The 27,053-nt window shown below is 34.2% G+C and overlaps 2 protein-coding genes across 7 annotated transcripts in view; one reads left to right on the top strand and one right to left on the bottom strand.

The window, feature by feature from the left end:
• The window catches only part of LOC125675051 (uncharacterized), a 39,062-nt gene extending 17,244 nt beyond the window's left edge, over positions 1–21,818 (bottom strand). Inside the window, exons 1-3 of one of the 2 annotated variants that reach the window (XM_056160456.1) lie at positions 20,506–21,818; positions 3,880–4,037; positions 1,692–1,818 (exon numbers count right to left, since the gene is read on the bottom strand). In XM_056160456.1, coding sequence (XP_056016431.1) covers positions 1,692–1,818; positions 3,880–4,037; position 20,506 — 286 coding nt within the window. In that variant the 5' untranslated portion in view covers positions 20,507–21,818. Of the gene's footprint in view, positions 1–1,691; positions 1,819–3,879; positions 4,038–7,153; positions 7,277–20,505 lie in introns of those variants that run through there. The other variant, XM_048912527.2, reaches the window with a different exon arrangement.
• LOC125675042 (cytochrome b5 reductase 4-like) overlaps positions 11,753–27,053 on the top strand; it is a 49,052-nt gene continuing 33,751 nt past the window's right edge. For 4 of the 5 annotated variants that reach the window (XM_056160477.1, XM_056160474.1, XM_056160475.1 and 1 more), the window contains exons 1-3: positions 11,753–11,874; positions 23,346–23,454; positions 26,585–26,602. In XM_056160477.1, coding sequence (XP_056016452.1) covers positions 26,589–26,602 — 14 coding nt within the window. In that variant the 5' untranslated portion in view covers positions 11,753–11,874; positions 23,346–23,454; positions 26,585–26,588. The remainder of the gene's footprint in view (positions 11,875–23,345; positions 23,455–26,584; positions 26,603–27,053) is intronic. The other variant, XM_056160478.1, reaches the window with a different exon arrangement.

Genomic DNA, 27,053 nt, shown 5'->3' with positions numbered 1-27,053 from the left:
TACTTCGATGTCCAGTACGCTTGACCTTTGACCTTTTGACCCCAAAATCGATAGGGAACATCTTCATCCCATGGGTAGTCCATATGTATGATATGGTGACTGTAGGTGGAAAGGATAACGCTTTAGAGCCCGGAAACCATATTGCTACTTCAATGTCCAGTGCTCTTGACCATTGACCTTTTGACCCCAAAATCAATAGGGAACATCTTCATCCCATGGGTAGTCCATATATATGATATGGTGACAATAGGTGGAAAGGATAATGCTTTAGAGCCCGGAAACCATTGCGTCTACAGACGGACGGATGGAGAGACAGACGGACAACCCGATTCCAGTATACCCCCCATAACTTGTTGTAAACAAAGTGGACCAACTCCAAACAAAAACAAAGAATAAGCAGCCTAGGAAATTGAATCAACATCAGACGTTCCCGTACTATGCTTTTTGCATGTCTACCCTAGACATGATCAGTACATATATATATACAAAGTACTAATAGAATATAATTTTTTGTATTTGACCTTGTATCCATGTTGTGGATCCGACACTTTTAGGTATCGGGTGTTGTTGGAACTTAAGTGCTTTTAAATATATATGAATATATATATATATATATATATATATATATATATATATATATATAAATAAATAAATAAATAAATATCCCCTAGACTCCATCTATTTACACTTTGAACTAACCAGTGTACAAACATTTATTTTTATAACGACATTCTATGATCGTGGACACAATCTTATACATTCATTTTCATTTAAAAGAAATGTTCTATTCAGAAAACTTGTAGACTGTTTGCTATCTGTTTGTCCAAAAACGTATTTGGATAAAGAGGGTGAAAGTCATAATTAGTGCATGCATAATAGCCTAGTCCTAAAGTTACAGATAGTTAACGGCAGCACGCCAAGCTGACAGAGTTGGAATTGTTGGGCCCTACAGCGACTTTTTAGTCACATTGGTGAATGGGTGAATGCTTACTTGCTTTCCTGAAGTGCGAAATTAACATAAAATTTTCATAATTTTTTTTTATTACACAAATTCTAATTCTCAATAATTTCTAGGAACTCAATATGTCACAGAATCTTTCATCATAAAACTGGAAGTCAATTATACGTAGTAAAGTTGTGAAACATTTATATATGACTGTGTGGTCATCTCAAAATCGACTTAAATGCATTCAACACAAGTGGCATCAAAAGTACATTCGCTGTAACATTTGTCTAGGTATACCTATGAAATACTTGGTATACTACTTTTATAAAACAGTGACCCACCTTTAGAAAATTAAGGTGTAAGTCGTACCCAAACCCTCGCTTAGTTTCGATGTCTTATTGCGATGAAGATTTAGCATAAAAAGAAGTTTGGGAAGTAATCTGCATTAGAATTCATACCTTTCTAATCCCGTGGGGATCCGGGTTAGAATAGGTCCTCAGTACCCCCTTGCTTGTCATAAGAGACGAAATGGGGCGATCCTTCGGATGCGACCGCAAAAACCGAGGTCCCATGTGTCGCAGCAAGTGTGGCACAATAAAGATCCCTCCCTGCTCAATGGCCATAAGCGCTGAGCATCTAGGCCTAAATTTTGCAGCCCTTCATCGGCAGTGGTGAGGTCTCCAAATGAGTGAAATATTCTCAAGCGTCCAGGGACGTTAAACAATATTCAATCAATCAATCATACCTTTCTTTTTCTGTGGTGCTGCCCCCACATGGACATCTTTGAGTTTGCTGGCAAGTTCTTTAACTGAGGATCTTTGTTGTGTTACCAGCAATTCTTTCTTTGGCTCTTCCTTTTTCTTCTCCAACACCTGAAAATGAGAGCATTCAATGATTGCTGATATATCTAGAAAATATCACCATTCAAGATTTGGGACTGGAGATTTCTTGAATTCAATTCAGATACAGTTTAATCAAGGATTCTGTAAGTATCTCATAGCAATACATGTGTACATGTCCCCTACTCTTCCCAAGTCCAGTCATTTGCGCAATTGAAATTTCAATGGTAACGCTTTGTGCAATTTCTTAAATTTTTGTATTTGAAACATATCAACAATCATCTGGAAACAAAGATGTCCAAGTTCATCATTGCATCAAACAATCCTTTATTTGTACACTCAGTCTAAAGTTCTCTTGCCATGTTAGGAACAACTCCACTTCAAGTATTCTACACAATGTTCAAGCATTAAAGATTGGTATTTTGGTTTCTACCTTGTGTCTTTAACATTCAAAACTTTCCACCCACGTTTTTGTCACCAAGTGATACAAAAATTGCAAAATTTATAATTGAATATTTTTGGACAATTGAACGGATGTTATTTTTTAATAACAGGAAATGTAATTTTTATCTCTTGTAAATTATTGATGCTGCAAATCAGACAAAGGTATGCCTTAAGGAGGTACTCTACATCGTCATAATGGTTGACTTCCTATTAAAACATGGATGAAACTATAAATATCAGCAATATTTGTCAATTCATTTAAAAAATAATCACCTAGCCGAGTAGCTCAGTAGGTTAGCACGTCAACTGCTGTACTGTATATTGCGGGTTCGAGTCCAGCAGGGGTTTTAAATTTTTTTCAGATTTCTTTTTACTAAAACTGCATTTTTTGACAAAATAAAGTAAATTTGAAATATTATTGTACATATCCTCCACTTTTCATCCATATCAAATTCCTCTGGTGTAGCATAACTCCATAAATTATATAGATCTCACACAATAAAAAAATACAGTTAACTAGACAACAAGTTTAATTCAGTCAACCATGAGACTAAATTTACAATTGTTGTTAGAATAATTCAACTGCTATCATATGGCTATGAATGCGAAACCTAAAGTATGTCCTCATTCCATAATCACATTTCAAATTTCAGATTCCTAAGTTAAGGCACTGTAAAGAGAAGTCCAGAAAACTACCTTTGGCACTGAGTCTCATAAATCTCGTAAAAATCACTCAACTGTGATGAAACTTAAACTTGATCCGTAAACATACAGTAGTAATCTTCAGCTTCCTAAATTAACGCACAGAGAAAAAGGTCCAGAACACAAAAATTGAAGAACTTCATTCAATCTTACAATTTTCATTAGAATACATCAACCGTAACAAAAGTGAAACTTGATCTGTACCTACTCATTAGTCAACAACATGCCAAATTTCTGATTCCTAAATTAGTGGGAAAAAGTCTGGAAAATTATGGAATATATTGTCCCATCTGGCAGAAAAATCTCTTGATAAGAATAGAATGCAAATTCAAGCATAATTTCTGCATGCATTACCATAAAAAATTGTGAAAAACTGAGTATTTGCATTAATTTTCTAAGTCCAAGGACCACAACTCGACAAAAAAATTAACCAGACAGGAACAAAATTCGAACAAGTTCTGTAACTTGTAATGGTAAAGCGATGTACCAAATATCAAATTGAAAACATTTCTAGTTATTGTGTTATAATGAAAGTATATAAACTTAGATTGAAGGTGTGACCTTGACCCTTGTGACCACAACACCTATAGGTGTCTTTCTTTGATCATCAGTTACCTTACTATAAAATATCAAAGAGTTATGTTGAAAATTTATGATTAACTTAAAGTAGTCTCTTGTAAAATCATAACAGGATCAGACACCAGGCACTGCCTATATATATGTCCTCTCCGTGGCCTTGACCTATGGACTCAAGAATCTGTTAATGTCTTTCTATAATGATCATGTAACTTTGTATAAAATAGGAAAGCTTTATGTTGAAAACAATTCAAGATATTGTGTCACAACAAAACTTTAATGCAATAACTAACAGACAGACGGACAATAGCGATTCCTATGGGGATTCTGCATTTTCAATTCAGGGCCTCAATTAGATGACCCTGTCCATACCTTGACAAAGTTGTCGGGAAACAACCCTTTCTTCCCATTTAGTTCCCCTTCCCACCAGCCTCCCTCTGACATCTGAACATTTTTGATGACGTCGCCCACTCTGATTGTCAGCTCATCTTCTTGTTCCGCATCATACTCAAATTCTACCAAGACTTCCACTACAAATAAAAATAGATATACTACAAATATCAAATTTCCTTTTACACATGATCACTAAAACCAATTGCTGATCTTCCATATCAGTAATGAGTAGTTATGGCATGTGTTAGTAATTTTTACTTTGGTCTAACTCAAAATCAGTATTCACGCAATTTTTCAAGCTATTTTCCATAATCTGCCAGGAAACAAGTATACTATACATCAAAATAAGAAGAAAATGATGGTTACCCACAGGATGACAGACTTCACTTCATCCCCTGACACTATTAAAATGAAGAAAAGGGGGACAAAAGGCAAAACAAAACCCGAGTAGGACAGATTTGGATGAGTACATTGTGTTAGTTACAGCAAATTAATAAAAAAAAATTTACGTTGTACACAAAGAGTCCAATAGTCTCACTGTCTGAATACTCTTGACTGGGCCAGCAAAAACTGTCTGGTAAACAACCTCTTAGTTTGATAAACCTGAATTTTCCTGAACATTTTACCTGTCATTCTTGTTCTTTATGTTAGTTTGTAAACTTGTATTACGATTTATTTTTCTTTTTTTTTTTCAATCAAACTCTCACTGGTGATGATCTCAAACATTACCAGACCTGTTAACTCTGCCGATGTCTTCCAATTTCTAATTTGATTTTCTGCCTACTAATTTACGAGTTAACTCATCCAATCTCTCCAAATTACTAATGAAATCTTGTATCACAATGTTTCAAGAACAACTTCAGATCTAGCACACAAGAGCATTTTAATTAAGTTTCGGGGTTGTTTTTTTTTCGTCACTCGTGTTGTAATACATCTAACACACAACAATCAACAAGAATAATGAAACTCAATTGATTATATTGGAGACAAAAAGAGTCAAGGGAAATGTCGACCACACAGCCAACCAATTAGTAACAACTGACGAGAACTGTACAGTTAAAAGCGTGATCGGTATACATTTCGCGTTCAGTATACATTTCGTACATTTTGGTAATGTTGATTTCTCTATCATTAATGGGGGCAAAAACAATGATGAAAAAAACAGAGACATTGATAGTGAAAATAAGTTAACACCAAGCTTCACAGCAGACTTGAACAATACCATTTGTTGCTGTTAATATGTAAATCTGCCGTGACTCACTTCCAAACTAACACACCCCATCAAAAGTACTACAGCTGAAACAATACCATACTGTGTAGTATATAGATAAACTGCTCATCCTGCAAGTCATTTACAAGACTGAAAGTGAACATTACATGAACTTGAGCATGATATTTGACTATTCAATAAGTAAACTAGCTTTATTAAATTTCTAAGAGGTAAGAAAAATATAACTATTACAACAGCATTTTACAAAGATTTTTGCTTCTGATGCATAAAATCTACATACTTTATTTCCAGGGGGTTGATAAGTATTTCCACAAATGGTAAATTGATTGAACATAGGAAATCATACGAGGCTGAAGTGGATTTCTATTTTATATCCTTTAGCACCAACTCTTGTTGATGCATCAGGCATATTATATACATATGTTAAGCTGTTGGAATGTGCATGCTGTTATATACTCTGAATTGGGCAGAAGTGGACTAATTAACACAATTAATAATATTATACTATCCTTGCTGTCTATTGCAGTTTAATATATTTTACACATGCGATTCTATATATATAATTAATATGTATCTGCTTCTTCTACATGAGCCTGGAGTGAATTTCTGTTTTATATCCTTTAGTCATCTCTTGCTGCCTCTTGTTGATGTATCAGACATATTATCTATTGCATTAGGGATAACACACATGTATCAACTGAGTACTATTATTAATGTTTACAAATGAAACTTGAAATACCACCAATGAGTGTATTACTCCAAGAATTGATCTTCACTGTGTTTTGTCTTTACTCTTGTCCCAACAATTATATTTGTTACATGTTTATGCCCTTTTGGACCCTGATTTGGTAATAAATTCTATTCTATTTACAAATAATCTCGATCTAATACACCTATATCTATGGGAGATTAAATAATCACATACTCAATGTAGTACTCTGTCTGAAACAATTGACAACAGACCCCATTCTAATAGTAAAATTGTTGCATAAAAAAAACAAGACTACATATTTGTATAATAATCATGTCAGTCAGGAACAGTTTTATCTTTAAGGAAGCAGACAGGGGGGTCAAGATCTTCAATCAATTCATGATTAATTCAGATGTAATTGGACTCATAGATCCCAGGAAAAAATTATGAAAATCACAAGAACATGACTTTCAACCTCTGAACACGATCACGAGGAGATCAAATACTTCTATAATCAGAATACCAGCTGATTTAGAATTAAGCTACATATCTCATGTGGCTCTTAATGGTGGACCAATGATTATTTGAAAAGGGCCTAAACTTCCTTTAAGATATAAATGTAATCTCCTTGATAGAATATATGTATATATATATATATATATATATATATCACTGTACATAGCAATATACACTCGTAGTATTGCTTCTTAAATCTACACATCACTCACATTCACTTAAAATCATTATAGATCTACAACATACTCTCTCAACCCAGCAATAAATTAACAAGCATGTGCATTCTGGAACTGCCAAAGTATCTTTTCCTGTTTTTTAATGCCTCCCTACAAACAATCTTAAGTCATTATTTGAGTGCCCCTTGTAATCTTGTCATTTTTAAAGGGCAAGGTTTATGTTTTGTGAATGAAACTACTCCAAAATACAATACATTTTTCCCGTTTTGTGAGATGCGACTGTTCATGTGGCCCAGGTGAGCAATAGCTTGGTGTTGACATCATCAATTTGGAATGTTTACAACACCTGAAGCGGCGAATTTTCCATTAAACCACGGCTTATATCCTTTGCAATCTTTAACTGATATAAAGTCTTCCTTATTTTCAGATGTGTTGAGTTAACTCTGTTATTAAAACAGCATCAAGTGGACACTACCGTAAATTTGTCTTCATCATCTGTCAATGACTTCCTGACCAAACGTGAAACATTTTGGCGCTTAAATCAAAATTCTGCATAAAGTGTATCAAGTATCGTATTGAACTAGTTGGTATTTTTCATTGTTACATTCTTTTATTACGAATATCAAAAACATGCCTTACCCATTTTTTAAATTCCTGGGAGTATCAAGTTGTCAACTCATTTCTTTCGTACAAGTGACTTACTAATATGGCGGCGAATCACGTGACTAGCTTGTTTCACAAATAGAATAGCCTTAGGCGCGGATCCAGATTTTGAACACGTGCATAAAACACTAACGTAAAGAATCCTTTATGATGTTTTTTTTTTTTAATGGAAATAACCTGAGTGTTATTACATACAGAATCTTCAATTTAAAAGCATAATTTTATGAACTTTTTTATACATAAATCTCTCTCTCTCTCTCTCTTTCTCTCTCTCTCTCTCTCTCTCTCTCTTATCTTTTGACAAGAAAAGAAGCAAATTAATAAATAAAATGAAATATATGATTGAATTATTCGTAAATTATCGGAAAAGGTAAATAGAAAATTCTCAATCCTAACCCTAACCCTAGTATGGAAACCAAAAGCCAAGGGATTTTGTGTAAATTATCATTCTAGAATATAAGGAACACTCAAGCCCCCACCCCCTTCCCATCTAAATCCGCTTATGTAAAACCGTGTCCACCGTACCAGTTTATAATGAATTGAAATTTAAATAAATTTGCAAGATCGAGATACACGTATATACCCATCTACCCATCTTCGCTAGCCAGGGGTTTACGATCCGGTCCGTTTCTCTGCCTCGATCATTGGAGATAACAACTCCTAGGCCTATATTAATTTGTAATAATTCCCCGTGTTTCATAGAAATATATTCCAGATAACTGCATGTTATAACGATATCATGTATTTTTTATCTTAAAAAACTTTAAACAACAAACAAACAAAACAACAACAACAAAATAGGAAAATTTGAAGAAGAAAAAAAAAGGGGTGGGGGGGGGGGAGACGACTTTTAATTCTCCAGATGATACTTTTAAGTCTGTGAATAGTATTTTGAAGAAGAAGAAGAAGAAAGGAAAAAAACACCCAGTTATTGATACGGAATAATACATTTTATCTCGAGTCACAAGACTGACAGACAGGTTTCACTACATAGTATAATGTCCTGAGGATGCAGATATTGATTTTTTCGATGTATTTTTATTTACAAATTTAATATTTTATCAAACAGATATAAATCATCAGGACATTGCAAAATCACACTTCCTTGTGTTATCAGGTGTTCCCGATATCACAAGGACATCTATACCCTCGCTTTAAAATGATGAGAAATAACCGATAGTGATTACAAATGAAAAATAAACTGGTAAATATAACAAATATGTGTGTATAAAATATCGTTATATATATAATGTCTATATAATTTTTTGTAGAAATGTATCACCAGGACACTACACTAAAAAGCAGGACATAACACTCCTCTGGGTTGAAAATGATGTATTATTTTGAATTCAAATGCATACACTTTGAAAGACAACCATATGCTGATCGGAACAAATCTTATCAAATGTTACGGCACACTTATCAGTACGTTATGCCACCCCGGTAAATTGACAGTAAAACCGGCGACGCATTGCGGACATAGATCACCCTGTACTGATAAACTGTAACTTACCCACGGATTTTTGTTCTTCGTTATTTTACAACAAATGCCATGATATAAGTAAAATAAGCTAGTAAAACTTGACATGGTTGTAGATTTCTTTTAAAAGTCCATTAAATTTCCTGCTTTTTGAAAGCAAAATTAACACCCGGAAACCAACATCAATATAATATTATCAAGGGATGAGTAAATAGAGCACCAAATTAGCATAAATTAAAGTAATTGAAGATATCTTTAATCACTCGAGTTTATGTTAAATTTGACGCTCCATTATAGGTAAGAGGAATTTCAACAATCTGATTAAATCATCTCCTCGATCCGCTCCTCCTTGTTATTATTATTTTTTTTCTTCTTCTTCTTCTTCTTTTTTTTTTTTTTTTGGTCGCTAAAAAAGGAGGAGCGGGTCGAGGATCTGATTTTAATCAGACTGGAATTTCAATAATTAGTGCTGATTATAATAAATTAGTATATATTTGAATAAAAAAAAAACAATCAAGAGATTTTCATAATAAGTATGTGTCTGTGTAACACAACATGCTGTCTAGAAGGCACGTTGTCTCCATAGTAACGATGTAAAAAAAAAAATAATAAAATAAATTGGGTTGCATATTTTTACCAGACGGTAAGACTATTTACTATAAACATCTATACATGAGATTTAACCATACCTATTTAATTTTTATGCCACTTTGCACATTTTTTCCACAAAATGTTTGATGATTACTGAATTTGACTTTTGACTATAGATTCCATTAGTTTCACAGTCGCTGTTGAAATCATTGGCGTATTCAGGGCCGGGGAGGGGTTAGATGGGTTGCAATTCCCCTCCCTTTGGTTGAACAACTTCTAACAAAAAGAGTTTTCTTTTGCCATTTTGGGGTATACAAACTCGGGCCACGGACCCCTCCCCCTCCCCCCTCCTTGAAAGTTTCTGGATCCGTCCCTGAAAATTTTCAGCGAATAGGTAGTTTTTGGGTGTACAGACCGGGATACTAATACCCCCCCCCTCTCTCTCTCTCTCTCTCTCTCTCTCTCTCTCTCTCTCTCTCTCTCTCTCTCCGCGGGTAATCTCTATTCAATTGTTTTATTGATATCACCAAACATGTTAACGTTTGTACACATCAAGTCGACATAAACAAAATGGACCACAAGTTACATAGCTAACAAAATATGACAAAATGAATGCGCAGCTAACTAAAATGAATTAATTTCAAAATTTAAAATTGTTTGTGATTACAAGTCGGCACGTTTACTGGTAAACGTAGAGCGACCGACCTTTTGGGTTTTCGACGATGGTTATCGTGGTACAGTAGTGAATATATTACTTTAGTAGGTATGGTAGCATAAATCTGACACCAGTTGTGAGATTTCAGATTTTTATGTTGTCTTGTCAGATCTTTATGTCGACTTGTCAGATCTTTTTGTCGACTTGTCACTTATTCATGTGTTTAGAATTCAAACGTATGTGTCCATGCCCAGTTTCCATTTGACAACATATTTTTCTGACAAGTCGACATATTCCACAGGCACCTAAAGTATGGATATTACTACCCCCCCCCTTTTTTCATAATTTTAACATTTTATTATACCGGTAGAAGGCCAATCTCTAAAGCTTACAAAAAGCGTGAAACGATTACTTGAATCGAAAGAGGGATGAGATAGACTGGGGATTCACACATTTCAGAGAAATTATTGCCACCAAAAAAAATTTATGAAAGGGGGGGGGGGTAGTAAAAATCCATACTTCAGGTGCCTGTGCATAATCATCTGACAAGTCAACATCACTTTCCAACAAGTCGTTAATTATTCCGCAAGTCGACCTAACCATCTGACATGTCGACTTGTCAGAAAATTGTGTCAACTTGTCATATAATTATGTTGACTTGTCAGAAAATTATTCGACTTGTCAGAAAATTACTCGATTTGTCAGATACTATGATGCAGTTAATGCATGTTGACTTGTCAGAAAATTACTCGATTTGTCAGATACTATGATGCAGTTAATGCATGTTGACTTGTCAGAAAATTACTCAATTTGTCAGATATTATGATGCAGTTAATGGCATAATTATCGCGCTAAACTATCCCCAGCAGCGGACTTAGTCCTTAGTCGCCCCCCCCCCCCCGAACAATTTGATAAAATAAAAAGTCCCCCCACACCAGCGTACTGGTGCGGATCTGACAAGTGGACATAAAGATCCGACAAGTGAACATAAAATTTTATCTGACATATGCCACCTGACCATAAAGTAGGACATGCAGTTGAGCCGAATACTTTTAAAATAAGGTGATTGTCACAACATGTATTAATTAATGAATATTTTAAAAATAGGAAGTTAATGTTTAATATATATTGACGTACACACCACATGCATCAGTTGCAAATTTATGTATACAGTAAACACAAGATACGTTTGTCGGACAATAGAATTGAAACCTGTTAACATAGAGTGATTGACATAATATGCATTGCTAAGTAACGTTAACTAATGTCCAATATGTGGCCCTATGTTTCCCAGGAAACCCAGAGGATTAATTATAGTAGAAATGAAATAATCATGTTGATGTACATCAGTTATAATGTTAGTAGCTATAGTAGAAATGAAATAATCATGTTTGACTGCTTTTCTTCACCGTTTCATGGCGTAACTTAAAAGCATGTCTTCGTGTAAGAAATCACAATGATTGATATAGAGGACAGTTATAAATAAAACATGGTAGCATATTTCTAGTTTTCTACCATCACTTGTCAGATAATTGTCTCGACTGGTCAAATCTTTTAACCTTGCAACTTGTATATTTACCAGTATTTATCATTTGACTGTAGAATAATAATTTGCTAAGTAATTATGTTGTTCATTTTAATATGATATTTTGTTATTTGGTATTTACATTTTTTGTAGAAGTTAAGCATAGTATTGCTGAACATATTTTCTGAAGTTGCTATTTAAAGTCCGCGAAATCGTTGAAACTTTTTTATTTCACTAATTTAAAAAGAGGTACCACATGGTGATAAATTCAAGTTGCTTTACGAGTTATGCCCCTTTATATACTCTCAAAGTAGAAAAGGTGCAAATACTCTCAAACATCCATCGTCGAAGTTAAGTAAGTTTCAGTTTTGAGTTTCTCAGTTTTTCGGGGGACTGGCACTGCAAACTGGTAGTGTAAGAAGGAGAGGAGAGACTGATCACTCCAGGTAAGTTATGGGCTGAAGAAAAAATATATATCCCAGGTCTTAAATCCCAAATCTCACACGGTAACACACAGAAAATAGATCTGTTCCGAATCGAAAAATACACTGTCATCATTCACATGTATCTTGATTACTTTTGCATGGAAGTTTAGCCATTATTGTTATTATTTATATATCAATTCACAAGTTGTGATTGTAACGGTTAACCAATACATATATTGATAGTCTCCGCCTTGAGCAGGTCCAGCCCAAAGATTATTTCTACCTACGTAGCTACTTATAACTACGTAGGTATTTAAACCTACTCCAGGTAGTTATTTTTACCTACTTTTTCCTTTACTTGCATTTCATGGCCAAACGCAGGAACGGCGCAATGTGGTGTGTACCAAATTTCTGGATTCACTTACGCTGACGATGAATACCACAAAAATATTGGACAAAAATTATTACTTTCTAACCTTTCAAATTTGCATCAATAACAGGACCCAGTTCCATTTTCTAGGAGCTTAGGATCAAAGCTACATGATTAAAAGTGTAGAATGTCTTTCAAATCTGTATTAATTTTAAAGTTTACCTTCATGCATTTTTACATTAAAGGTTTTTGGGGCGAATATTCATGCATTTCCTCTGCATTCTCCACCCTCGTAAAGTATTCAAATTTACACTCCGAATTTTGCTGTGCACATGCACAACAGGATACATAAAATGACTGACCTGTTTAAAAGATGCGCCTTAATTATTATTTATTTATATTTTCCAAAACAGGTAAAAGTACGTAAAAGAAGCTACTTTAAGTAGGTTTAAATACCTAGGTACCTATTAATAGCTATGTAGGTAGAAATAGTCTTTGGACTGGACCTGTTGAGGTACGGTATATGATTGGAATTTTGTATCTCGTACAGATAAATGCAGTTCTAAAAAGTGCATTTGTAGGGTAATAAATCAAAACATTTAAATACCATTTTAGTCCATTTATCCTTATCATCGTACATGTAATATTCACATTTCTCATTATACACTAGTAGTCTATCAATTACCCAATAGGAAAAGAGTCCAGAAATTGTACATTCCTGTTTCCATGAACCAGTAACAACTACTGTGACAATTAAGACGCCTCAATTTTGAAGGTTGTATCCGAATTAAAGATGCATGACTTCACATTGAATGCAGACTGTCTGGTGATAAATCTGTTACTACCTGTTTGAATGACATGCATGTAGTACAGTCAAACTTCCTTATCTTGAACTTGATGGAATCGAGAAAAAATTACAAAATATTAGAGGATTTGAGATATTGAGGGTAAAATACTTAATAAAGAGTAAGTGGTTGGGACTTCCAAATCACCTCAACATAGCTATGGTATTCAAGATATCAGTGTTCAGTGTTCGAGTTCAAAGTTCAACTGTATACTTTATCTACATGTACTTCTTTGGATTTCTATTTTTATAATTCAAATGTATGCATTGTATCATGCATCAGTGACATGTTTTGTTATTGCCAGAAATAAACATTTTGTAAAATAAATGAATATCAAATAGGGAGTTAGCCCGAAAGTAATTAAGACCGTATATTAATTATAAACGATTGTCGCCGACAATCCATCGTCAATTGTTTTTTGCTCTTCAATTTTGATTATCCTATTTTTCATAATCTCGATTGTCGCCCGTACACTTGTTGATAACTAATCTGAGATTCCTTTGTTAACTAGGGCTGAAATGATTCACCGAAATATCGATACTGTTCAATATAAACGCTCGATTCAATATTCGATTCATTGCCTCGATTTTTGGTTCGATCCGTTTATTATAAACGGGTTCAGTAAAATACATCAGTCTCGGCCAGTACATATTATTTCTACCTGCATGAGGGACAAAATAGCGTCAAATAATGTTCAAACTGTTGTTTGTCTTGAGATTGACGAGAATAATGTAATAAACTATATCTGTTTAAACTACAGCGAACAGGCATCTCACCGTTTGGGAGTTTTACTTTTAAATTATGATTTTGAATCTTGATAATTAATCTTTTCTTCAAAGTTATTATTGGTTTCGTCTGTGAATTGCATTGTATTGAAAGTATTGAATCGTGGCATAAGTATTGCGATATGTATCTTATCGTGAAGGGGGCATGTCGTTTCAGCCCTACTGTTAACAACCCCAGTGTATTCCATATTGAAAAGTGGGAATTCAGCTAAGTGTCGCAACTTTGCCTACCTTTTACAGCTTTATTTCGCGGGTTTACCTTCTAAGACATGAGGATTTAGTGATTGGATGATTATTCTACATGTTAACCATGACTAATACGATGCTGTTGCCGTGTAAAAAGCTCAAAATACGCAAAATTCCAATTGGCATCAAAGTAGTCAAGATTAACTTGAAGAATACCCATCCGATAACTGAATCCTATTTAGATCTGTGAAATAAAGTTGTAAAAGGTAGGCAAAGCAGCAACACTTACTAGGAGGTGTCACTGAATTCCCTTTTCAGTGTGGATGGAGTTCACCTTGACTTCCCCCTCACACATGACGTCGTGATGTAAAAGCAGGGTTAACATTCACTAACATAGGAATCTCAGATTAGTTGATGACTTGATATATACGTATATCCCAACTCAGGGAAAACCAAGTCAGATGTCTGGATTTTCTCTCTCTTAAAAGTAAAGCCAATCTGGATTCGTGGCTAGAGAAAACACATTTCATTCCTCGTTGATAGGCTACTATCTAAATGTGGGTATGTTGCACATTTCCATAAAACTAAAAAGAAATAACCCCAAAAATGCTAAACATTTATTAACTACATGTAAAGATCATTGATCGATACAGTTCTTCTGCTTATGACCGATTATGGATTATGAAATTTTTCCGATTATTCAACACTCCTGCTTATATACCGCTTATATAAGATATCTAGAGATCAGAACGTGTAAACAACACATGTGTGCATCATGTCAGTACATCATTAAAAGAGGTCTATTAAAAGTTGACATCTATGTCCACATATTAGGCCAAGTAAAATTAATTAGTAGATTATCATTCAAACTTCACAAAAAAATGGGGCGGGTGGGAGGATTTTATTTATTTATTTTTTTTTTTTTCGCCATGGTATTCTTGACCTCGAAAATGCCTTCTCACATTGAGAAAAGGCTTTATAAATCATAATTACATGTGTATTTGGGTTTCTAAAAGGCAAAGTGAAACAAAGTACGTTTACGATACCGGACCGGACATAAAAATATCCGGAAATAGTAATTTTGAAAAATGAAAAAAATCGGGGCGGGGCGATTTTCGAGGGGCGGGTGGGAATGATAATCTACTAATTAATTTTACTTGGCCTTATTGCAAAACAATCAATTACATTTACTCAGCTTTAGATGGCAGTCTAGAATAGTTATGGATGAGTTTTTTGTTTAGGTTAAAACCAGATCCAGACTAATTGTTTTTTTTTTTGTTCCCCTGAATGGATTGGATCATCCTTTACATGAAAGCTTCCTGACATAATGTAGATTCATTTTTATTCAAATAAAGGCCCCCAAGGGTAGGATGTGTCCGCAATAGGAGATCATAGTTTTACATGGGGATATATAGGAAGACTTCTCATCAGAACCATTCTCATGTTACAGAAAACAAAAATGCTGGATATTAATTGAATTCTAGGCATCCGTATGTTGTTTGGATTCAAGCTCAGCAAAGTCACAATCACAATGTGGCTGGGTTGGGGTCAAAATTTGTCATGGGATTAGAGAGGGAAACGATCTTTTAAAGAAGAGAAGGGTCATGGTAACTTAGGTGAGCATTGTGGCCCACGGATCTCTTTTTAGGTTACCATGACGGTTTACGCTGTCGTAGCTTCCTCTATACTTATGTAAATAGTAAAGTAAGTAAGCACAGGCAAATCAACCTTTATTTATTAACCGATTAAAAAAATACTTTGAAAAACAAATTTACTATTTTCTCCACTTATTTGAATATTCAATAAAGTTTATTTAATGCCCTTGGAAATTTTAAACTTGGATTTTGAAATTTGCACACCCTCTTTGTCATGTTTTGGATGAGCACAAAACAAAAGACATATTAAGATTTTTCAAGATTTTTTTCAAATATGGGGGTTTGCTGTACAGAGTTTGTAGGATTCATGGTACTTTAGAGTAAATTTAGCCAGGTGACAGGTTCGACAATTGTGTTAAACATTCTGTGAAAGAGTTACTGGTAAGCCACTCCCATGACAACCTCCAAGTCATACAGGGCTGCGTTCAATATCGTAGTGGCCAGCCTAGGGGCTAGGTATGGTGGCTGATTTGTGCCATTTTACATTATATCGTTTTGTTATTTCAAGGCGAAAAGACAAGAAAACGATATTTAGTGACTGTTCGTCCCGAAAATAACAAAAAGACGACAAAATGATAATATTAACTACTTTTCGCTTAAATATAACGAAATGACAATGCATTGTATAATAGCACAAATCAGCCACCATAACTAACCCTTAGGCTAGCTGCTACGATCTTGAACACAGCCCTGGTAAACTTACTCAGTATCACAATCCCTGGCCATTACCGTGCTGTCCACTTTTTGTTGGTTTTCCTTCTCCAGTAGTCCTTGTAGTTCCTTATTTATAGCTGTCAGCATATTCTGATTGATAACATACAGATAAGCCAGATCTTCTCTGTGTTTAAAACACTGTTGATGTGATACATTGGTTTTGGTTTACATGATGATGTTGAAAGTGAGTCAAAGTTGTGGTGAAAATTATAAATAACTCCAGGCACACTGTTTTGTTGTGTTCAGCGCTAGAGTTGTCTTTCTTGATAACTATTTGTAAAGTTCTGAATAAATTTATTCATCACTGACAGTTACATGCTGTCTTGAGTAATTAGAGTCTTTAGATATCAACATGCAGTTTAGTGATTTACCTACAGATACAATGGTGAAAATATGTCTGTAGAAATTGAGTTTGCTTACCTTCAATGCTGTCAATCTTTTTCAGTGAAGATAGGAAAGTTTAGTTTATTGAAGAAAATATGAACATTTGATATACAGTTGATTTAATTTGTTTGACAGCATTGTTGCTCCAATTTTATTGTATTCTTGTGAGGTTTTTTGTGCATGTGTATCAAGTATTTTGTAAATTCCATTGTTACAAAATACTTGATACACACAAAAAATTCCTTTAAAAAAAGGGGGGGGGGGGGGGCTTGTAAATTCTCTATAATGAATATATTACCACTCCCTATATCTATACTTCTATACAAATTTTCCCCACTGCTTTGGAAATCATTGGATACATTCCATACAGTAATTACTTCTAGAATTTGAATTTAGTTTTCATTTTCATCATTTGAAAAAAAAAGTTTGTTTGTAGCAATCAGTGTCGTTAAACCTGAAAAAGTCCTCCCCCAAGAATGATTTACTTGGTGAATAATCAGATTTTTATTAAAGCAAGAAATATTGGCTTTTGGCAAAAAATCATCAAAGGCAAATAACTTTTTATCATAAAATCTTTTACTACAACTTGAGGAGCACAACTTATTACAATCAGAATGGTTAACATATGTAGAAAAAACAACATGAAGCTATGGAGGTCTATCAGAGTTTTGGATTTCTCATGTTCCAAGACAAACCTTATCAAAAATGGTTAAGTCTGGGTTAATGGATCAATTCAAACAAAATTGGTATTCCAAAGTTTATCAGATGCCCACAGGCCAAAGCTCTGAATTATTGAATTTTAAGCCTTTACATAATTTTGAGAAGTATCTGATTTGTCTCCCACATGATTTAAGAGTAGCTTTATGTCATTTTAGATGCATGAATTATAGATTTCCAATCGAGCAAAGTAGATGTTTGGGTGTTGGCATGGACGATTTGAATACGAATATCTAGAAATATTGGGTGATAAATTTCATTACCTCCTGAAATGTGACATTTTCCAAGGTAAAAAAAAAAAAGATATAAATAAATAAAAAAAAAATTATCACCTAATTATTATATTGAGAACATCCATGTTGAAAAATTTCATGATTTTTTAAAGAAATGAATTTCATTTTTGAACATACACGAGGGTATAAATTGCAACGTTTCACATTGGCATACTTCATAAAACGCGTTTACATTTCCTAGCTGCTCAGATAGATGTCCTATATCAAGTCCTGTAGTTCTGTATTCATACGTGCATTGTTTGCAACTGCAGCATTCATGAGGAAATGTCAATCATTACAATTTGTTAGAAAAAAACCCATTGGAAATGTAAATATTGAATAGTGAAGATGCTCAGTCCTCGATAATGGTCTTACCAAACTATCTAAGATCTTGATGTCAACAACCAATAAATCAATTAATTGTGTAAATCAAATCTTTATATACCCTTTCACACTATATCTTATACCACATCTACATGCAGGGTTTTATCCAGCTTCAAATCTGATTATAATATCTCAAAACTGATATATAACTTGATTGATTATTTTATCTATATTGTAAAACTTTTACTTGAATAGATAGGAATGATTTTTGTAAAATCTGTCATTCAATTTTGTGTAGTTTCTACAATGAAAGAGAAAATTTTACTTGTGGAAGGGGATTTTATTTATTTAAATTTCATTTGTTTTGAAAAGGAGGAAATGTATACCCTAGCTTTACCAGTAGTAAAAAGAATTAACCTCGATTAATCCCGACATGTAACTTATTTCTTTGTTCACATTGTACCAATTATGTGGTATTTTATTCCATTATACCCCAGTTGGAGTCTTTGTCTTAAAACTTGGAGACTGGTCATTTTGAGAAGTCAATGTAAACTGTATCAAGATTATTAAAGAAACCTTCATAATCTCTATATGTAGAACGAGGCTCTACTTATGTTGAACTTGGGTTGAAGCCACTGACATTGTGAAAAGTAGCAACTTTTTGATCAAAATTGGACATTCATACCAAATATTAGTTGAAAGTTATAAAAGCAAATATTAAGGAAAAATCAGCTTTATTAAGGGGAAGTAAATGTCTGAAGATTTGATTAGTTCAGTGAATCTTTTGATAATAAGGATATCTTACAGGGTTTTAAACAGTATCTTTGCTGCATTTCAAAATGTAGTTTGAAAGTATTGACACAATTCTGCAGTTCTTGAGAAAGTGTGTGAAACATTTAAGTACTCAAGGACTAGAACCTTAATCGATCAGCCCAATGTTAGAAGATTGAGGTTCCTGTCTACGGTTAGTACCAAGAGTGAAATATTTCGTAGGTGATGAAGGAGTAGAAGAAACAGAATTGAATTTAAATCATTCAATGTACAATTATCCTTAAGACTCTTGAGGCTCTTCAAAAACACATTATACCAAACAAGAAGAAAATTGATGTTGGGATTTCAGAGCTGTATTACCCCTGCCTTTGGTTCTCCAGTAAATGAACACTGAATGTAGGCTGATATTGATTTGTGTGGAACAGTGGAACCTTTCTCACTCTAACAAACACTTGTAACACAAGAATCTATTCTAATATCATAATACTGATGATAATCCTTGAAATGTAGATAGTTCACTTAGAAATGTGTGCCACCAATGGACTAAATCTCACAATACTTGTCCATAAAAATAAAAATAAATAAATATATGGTAATCCTCAAAAACAGGAAGAAATGTCATTATAGAGGAAGATAATTTTATTTTACATTAATTGTTTCTCTTACTGTTGTTTATATTCTCTATTTGCAATCAAGTAAGATTAGAAAAATGGGAAGCGATATCGATGCAATGCCTGCTTGTTAATATGATTTAGTACAGGGAACTGTTGAATTCTGTTGCATTATTGAATGCTTGGCTTACTGATTTTGAATGCTAGCATTTGCTAGCTAAATTAAATGCTAGTTTGTATAGCCTGTTTAGTTTCTATGCTACTTTTTTAATGCTGCTGTACAAGGAGTAAGTCGGTGCTAATTTTTTATTAATCAGCATTGCTCTTTTTATGCAGATCAAAATAAAATTTTCCATTGTTTTGTCAGATTCTAATTCTGAAACAATATGTCTTGCTTGCACTGTATAATATATTTACTGAAATATTACTTTCTGTTACAAAAATCCAAATTGCCTGAAATGCTGATCTGAATACTAGTATGTAATGTAACCACATCACATGAATTAATCATGGCAAAGGATGTAAAATTTTGTGGTTTTACTGAAAATTTACAATTAAGGAGGTACTCTACATCATCATAATGGCTGACTTCCTTTTAAAACATAGATGAAAATACAAATATCAGCAATATTTGTCTATTCATTTAAAAAATTCTTGCCTAGCTGAGTAGCTCAGTAGGTTAGCATGTCGACTGCTGAACTGTACATCGCGTGTTTTAGTCCAGCAGGAGTTTTAAATTTTTCTCAGATTGCTTTCAACTAAAACTGTATTTTTTGACTAAATAAAGTAAATTTGAAAATTTTCAATTTCAAAATATTATTGTACATATCCTCCAATTTTCATCCATATCAAATTTCTCTGGTGTAGCATACATCCTTAATTGTTAGTATAGTATGTAATATTGGACACCTCAATTTCAAATTCTTTTGCTTCTTTGATAACCAGAAGGAAGGGGAAATTGGTGTTCAGCAAATGATTATGAAACCTCAGTAATTTATTTCTAGTTACGTGTACATACTCGTGTAGTCCCTCAGTCCTCGCTTGCAGACATGACCATGGTCTGTATCATATAACCACGTTGCCCAGCACTCCCTATTGATTCCTCAGCAGTTTGAGGCTATGTAATTTGTTCCTTCATTTGCATCTGATGGTGATAGATTTGTCAAGTTGAATCAGGGTCAACAGTCCTATTCTCTCCATGATTGCTATTCCCAAGAGGAAATGGAATAATGGCCACTGTAAAAAAAACACAAATTATCATTAAATCAGGATTTCTTGGCAAACTTTGAGCTGCTTAGCCTCAGACTCTGGGTGATGGTCAGGGAATCATTTATCTAGGGATTTAGCAGAGGGATATGACATTGTTATAAAACTTCTCAATTTCAAGAATTTTAGTTGATTGAGGAAAAATATATGACTATAGATCTAGAATACATGTGGTGTGAAATGTTGTTGGCTAATCTATTTTAAAGTTAGTATCTGCAATATCAATCAACAACAATGACAAAATATAAGGATTTGAAGGTATAAATGTGTAGATTTTTTATGCCCCTGCCATGATATGTCTGGGGTATATATATGGTGTTCCGTCATTCTGTCATAATTCGGTTTCCACTCGTGCTCATTCATCTCCACTCATTATCTGTGCTCGTTATCTCTGTTGTGGTGTTATGGGTCAGAATAAACCCAAATGCAGCAAATACCAAGAACAGGATATCAAAGATTTAACAAATATTTTACAATTATTTGCAGTAAAATGTATCAATGAAAAGATACTAACTTACAGTAATCAAAGTTCATAAAGCAATGTCCATGTAAAGAACTCTGAAATTCTGACCAATTTTGATGCCTGGCAAGCTCGGACATTTGAATTATATTCACCAGAAAGAACAAGTTCAACATCTGATGACTAATTATCCTTTAATCTTTATGGATGTTGCAACCCCCCCCCCCCCCCCCCAAACAAATGCTATTTGTTATGATGCTATAGTAGATGACACTTTGTCTATGAAAGTAGAATCCTTGTCATTTGATGCTACTAAAATTGCAGTACATGTACTTGAGAACAAAAGTGCAATACATGCTTGACAATGACATTGACAAAAGTAAAAAATGATTGGAGCTCGATCATCTTGCATTCTCATTCCAAAACCTGACAGTACCCACCGATTGGTTATTGACTTCAGAAACCTGACCATACCTACCGATTGGTTATTGACTTCAGAAACCTGACAGTACCCACCGATTGGTTATTGACTTCAGAAAAGTCTCAAAAACAGACTTATATCGAAACCTGAAAATCAAAGACTCACAAGATGGAGTATTATTGTTACAAGTCTTAAGCATATCAAATACAAAGACGAAGTTATTGCAGAGATGCAATGGTGAATTAATGAATATACTGTATTTCAGTTTCATTTTTGTATCTTTGATTTTATATACACATGTTCAAGTCTTGAATTTTGGAGAACTAAGTTTTCATTTATATCATTCAAACTGATATATTTTACTGCAAATAATTGTAGATAAGTTGTTAAATCTTTGAAATCCTGTTATTGATTTCTGCTGGACCTGGGTTTATTCTGACCCATAACATTCAACTGGAATTTGGTATGTATGTATAGATACATCATGAGTGTATCCAGTTTAAGGTCCGATTTGTTTTTGGCGGAGTAATTTTTGAAAGAGTTGTGCCCATTGCACAAATTAGTTTCCGCTCATAATTTCTGACAGTTGTACACTGTTCGTGGACATAAGGACATTTTGAATTTAGATATGCAGGTCAAGTTTGTATTTTTGTTCTGTCAAATAATTTTTGGCCCCTTGCATTTAGAAAATTTCAAAGATTTTACAGTTTCTGTGGCATAAATCTGTGCATTATTTCAGTTATACATGGACATTTTCAATTGAAATGTGGGATGTACATGTAGGTATGTCACGAGAATGTGCAGATCGAGAACTTACACAGGTCTAGTCAGATAACATTTCGTTGAGTTATGGCCCTTAGGCAGGGGCATTCACTTCACTCCAACACATCAAGTTGTTGTATGGAGTATTAAAAAATAGAGGCATGGGGTGATATGTATAACCCCACCCTCACCCCCCTCCTACGATACAGACAAGCTTTTGACAGTTATTTTTTTTGGATTTAATTTTGATAAAGTACAAAATTTATCAATTAATACAAAGCTAGCTTCTTTGTGATGTAAGGAGTTCCAACACGAACACTACTTTTAGTAATAGATTATTGTGTTGATTAAACATTGAGAAATATAAATATGAATAAATACAAGCTGACTACATTCATATGGACATGTAGTGGGGAAAGATTCATTGATTAACCATAGGCATGGTAGAGCATGTATGTAGTGTATATATAAAAATCTTATATGAATAATAAAGTTGTGCACCTATTATTTTCATTGAGATTTTTTTTAACATTCAAAGAAGTTATGGATATTATTTCCAATTCAAGATGTGTGTGTGTTATGTTGTCATTGGCCGGAGTATATTTTAAAAACCATTTATCCCTCAATGAGTGTGAATTCACTTTTTCCCGCCATCCAATGTGCCCTGTGCTGGGTATAAGTCATGTTATGACAATTCTAGTTTGTAATTGTGAAAGACTGGAAATGGAGAATGTCATGACTAGATATACAAAACAATCTGTCATAGCTGGACCGGGAATCTGACCTGGGACCTGTATGTTTATGCTGTCATTATATGCCTATATCCCCGAGTTATTCAAGCTGATTCCTATATTGTCCACTTGCCAATCTGTCAAATTGACCTCTACTGCAACTTTCATATATTGTATATTCCAATGATATACTGTATGTACCAATATTTTCTTTGTAGGTGGATAAGAAGTTGTTTGTGTGAGGATAATTAGTACATGGATAAATTACCTATGATTTCTGTCGTTGGTTATCCAGGGAATAGGACAATGAGGACAGAAGGAAATTAGGTAAGACATGCAGTGGATTTGCTTTGTCAGTTTGTCATCACGTCAATTTTCTCTTTTGAATGCAGTAATAAAGAAAAATGACAAATGTGAAAAGTTTTCAACTAATGTATAAATTTTTATGCTCTTATATTTTCAATCACAATGGAACCACAGTTACAGATAGGTTTTATATACATGTACCTGTAATTGCTTAGTTTGAGTCAATGGCTGGACTAAGTTTTTCTGATAAGATTTTTTCCTCATGCATCCTTGTGTTTAGATAGGGTAAGCTTTTTTAATCAAATTTTTTCCCCCTTCCATCTGTTTGTACGTCCATCTGTTTGTACGTCCATCTGTCGATCTGTTTGGCAGAAGCTTTTCACATTTTCAATCACTGAAACAAATGTCTTTGGACGCTCTCTTAACACATCGTTCTTGACCTTTTCATGGTTACTTTGGATTGGCTAAAATATTTTTTGACTTCTCCTTCAGAACTGGTCCAGAGTAGTCTGGAAAATGAACTGAGGCACAGATATTTATCTTGTGGGCACATATCAAAGTGCTTAGCTCCCAATATCAAAGGGACTGAACTCTATCTTAACTACTCAGAAATGACATCATGCTTAGCTACCAAACATGATCATATTTCTTTGACCTTTGTAGTCCATGGGCCTACTGCTTTATTACGTAAACCAAATGTTTACACAAGACTTATTTATTTGCAACAACACTACCTACAACACATATGGTTGCATATTAGAAGCCTTGTCTGAAAACACTTGATTCTCTTTGTCTTGCCAGCAGTACATGTACCTATGACTATTATAAATAATGAATGCATTCTCCAACAAGTGGCCATTGTTTGGTTTATTCAAGTCTTTAAGCTGAGGATGCCGACTTGATCTTCAACTTAAGAACATGCAAAGGCGCTGATGGAAAGATGTTGCTTACAGAATACGAATCGGAACATTCACAAGAAAGAGACCATGTAACTAGGTAGAGGGAAGGGAATATTGAGCACATATTAAAGAGCACCATCTCTTACAGGAATAAATAATCTAGGACATCCACTTTTCCTCTCCACTAATGTCTGATGGAAGTATTTGTACTCGCAGGCTTCTAAGTGTTTGCCAAATTTTCTTTATATTGTTTTGAACTGAATGCAACAATGAACAGAAGTGCTTCACCAATATGTCACGTCTGCTAAATGTCTGGAGACAAAAAAGCAGCGCTGCTCTTGTGGAGTGTCCTTTGATATTGCTAAACTTCACGAGATATCAGACATTTTCATTTTTAAAAAACGTTTTCCACACTATAAATGAACTATTTTTAGTAGTAATCATATTATGGCATTTGTTTTTAAAAGCAATTCAGTATTTCAATGAAAATTTAAGGGCTGAAATTCAGTCCCAAATTAGCCTTAACATTCAAAGAGATATTGAACAAAAGTGAGAAGTTTATATTTTTGGATGCAGACCCTGTTGAATACCACATGGTATCCTTCCTAATTTTAACATCATCAAAGTGTTGGTCTCCAGTTAGAAAAAAGGTGTTTTCAATGTCTATTTCTGTAGAGAGCCTTTCACTAATTAAACTTCCAGTGGGATGTACGTGATAATGAGGTTAAAGGGATTACTGTAATATACTGCTTTCTCCAAATGTTTCTGAGTTATGCCTTTAATTCTCATTGTGAATTATTTAGTTTCGTCTAGTTTTACAGATGAAGAGTGGGCGTCTCCTAGAAACAAACTTATTTGCTGCTAGTGCTAGTTTTTGTAACTCCCAAAGTCAAATAGCCAGTAGATAAAGATAGAAGGAGTTGGAGAAAATGTGTTTAGTAGATTGAAACCAGTGAAATGATATGCAGTGTGCTATTGATGAGAAACACACATTTTGTGGCCGATTATTGAACAGTTAGCCTGGCTTGATCTTCCCTCACATAGCGTAAATTTTTTTTTTTTATCCAATTCTATAAGCTCTCACATTGATAAAAGGCTGCTGCTGTCTTGATCAATACGCTTGATGACTGAGTATTGTTATTGATGCAATTTGTGATAAGTCATGCTTTCACTCATCCACTGATTTAATTCCACCAATTGTGGTCTCTCTGGGTCCTGACAATTGCATTATATAATCTGGTACAAAAATCCTTAATGGGACCGTGATTAATTCCATTTCATTAGGATGCTTTACAGACAACAGATGAAATGGATGAAATTTTCACTGTAGCAGATTTGCCAGTCTTTAGTGATGATCAGATGTATAGTCAATGTTTCTTAACACATGGATTTTTCCGGGATAAATGGATATAGCGCAAATTTTCTGTGTCCGTTTTAAACTAGGTGGTTTGTTACCTGTCCTGTTCAATCTACTTTAAATGGATCAGTCTATCCAGTTACACAGGAGAACACAAGCTAGGGTGTGACTAGATGACAATTATTTTCTGGATGATCATTTTCATGATCAACAAATGGTGATTAATAAATAGGGTTTATAACAATTTCCAACATTTAGATTCAATTTTTTTTTCTTTTGAAATGAAAGAGATGTATTTATCGGATGGGATGTGAATCATTTTATACAGAGCTCTTTCTCTGAGGTGTCACTCAAAAGAATTTACACTTTCGGAATATCGGAACATCCGTAGACTTTCTTTTTCTCCCCGGATCTTCTTGGATGAAATTATTGAACTGCTACAGCTCACTTCACTGTCAACCTGCCAACAACAGATAGAGTTATATTGAATACCAGTTAATGCACCTGCATCATCTGTGTTAAATCTCCAGGAGCTAAACCTTTTGTGTCGCAAATAGATCCAATCACCACACAACAATTTTTTTAATATCAATCCTGGATTTCAGTGGAAGCACCTGCTTCTTCAAGGACCTAAATAGCGTTTACATGTGGAACTGAAGGATTTGGATGTGTTACTGAGTATTTCCGTGGGTTTTTTTCCCCCCCTCAATGTTAGTGCGCTGTATTGGATAATAATTAGCTCTGGTTTCTAGGAGTTTCTTTGTGCAGTGTTGTATATATCTCATCACCCTGTCTGGAATATCTACGATTACTATTTTGACATGGAGACTGATATTTGTACTAGGAGGATTGACTTGACTTAGATACCATCTGTTTTATTTCTTTTCCCAAACAGCATCATGGGATGTACCAGGTAGGAGGATTTTTACCTGTTTTTTTTTCCTCTCACCTTTATGCATGCAATTTCCACTCTACATTTTTACCTACACTGCCTGGCTACTCGAGGGTCATTAAGTACATTAACAAGCTTTCTCAATGTCAGACTTTTTTGTCCCCTTAGGACCGTGTCTGGTTTGATAGAATTACATGATAATTAACACTTTGTAGAAAATACATGTTGTTTGTGTTTTGTTCTTCTTTTTGTGTAGGTGTAATAGTAGATGATTTATTTACAAAGAAAATCAAGATTTGTATTGTGTACTTCTTTCCCTAATACTACAAATGCTTTCATCTCCATATCTTGCATACGGTAGAGAACATGGAGAAGTTGGCTCAACACTGTGACATACATATGTACAGTGTCAGACTACTTAAACAAGTGTTAGAGGGGTTTCAACTTGGAAGCTTCTTACTACAGATGGGTT

This window comes from Ostrea edulis, chromosome 3 (assembly GCF_947568905.1).
Source record: "Ostrea edulis chromosome 3, xbOstEdul1.1, whole genome shotgun sequence".
Lineage (NCBI taxonomy): Eukaryota > Metazoa > Mollusca > Bivalvia > Ostreida > Ostreidae > Ostrea > Ostrea edulis.
Note: the sequence above shows the minus strand (reverse complement) of the source record. Positions and strands in the feature narration are given on the sequence as shown.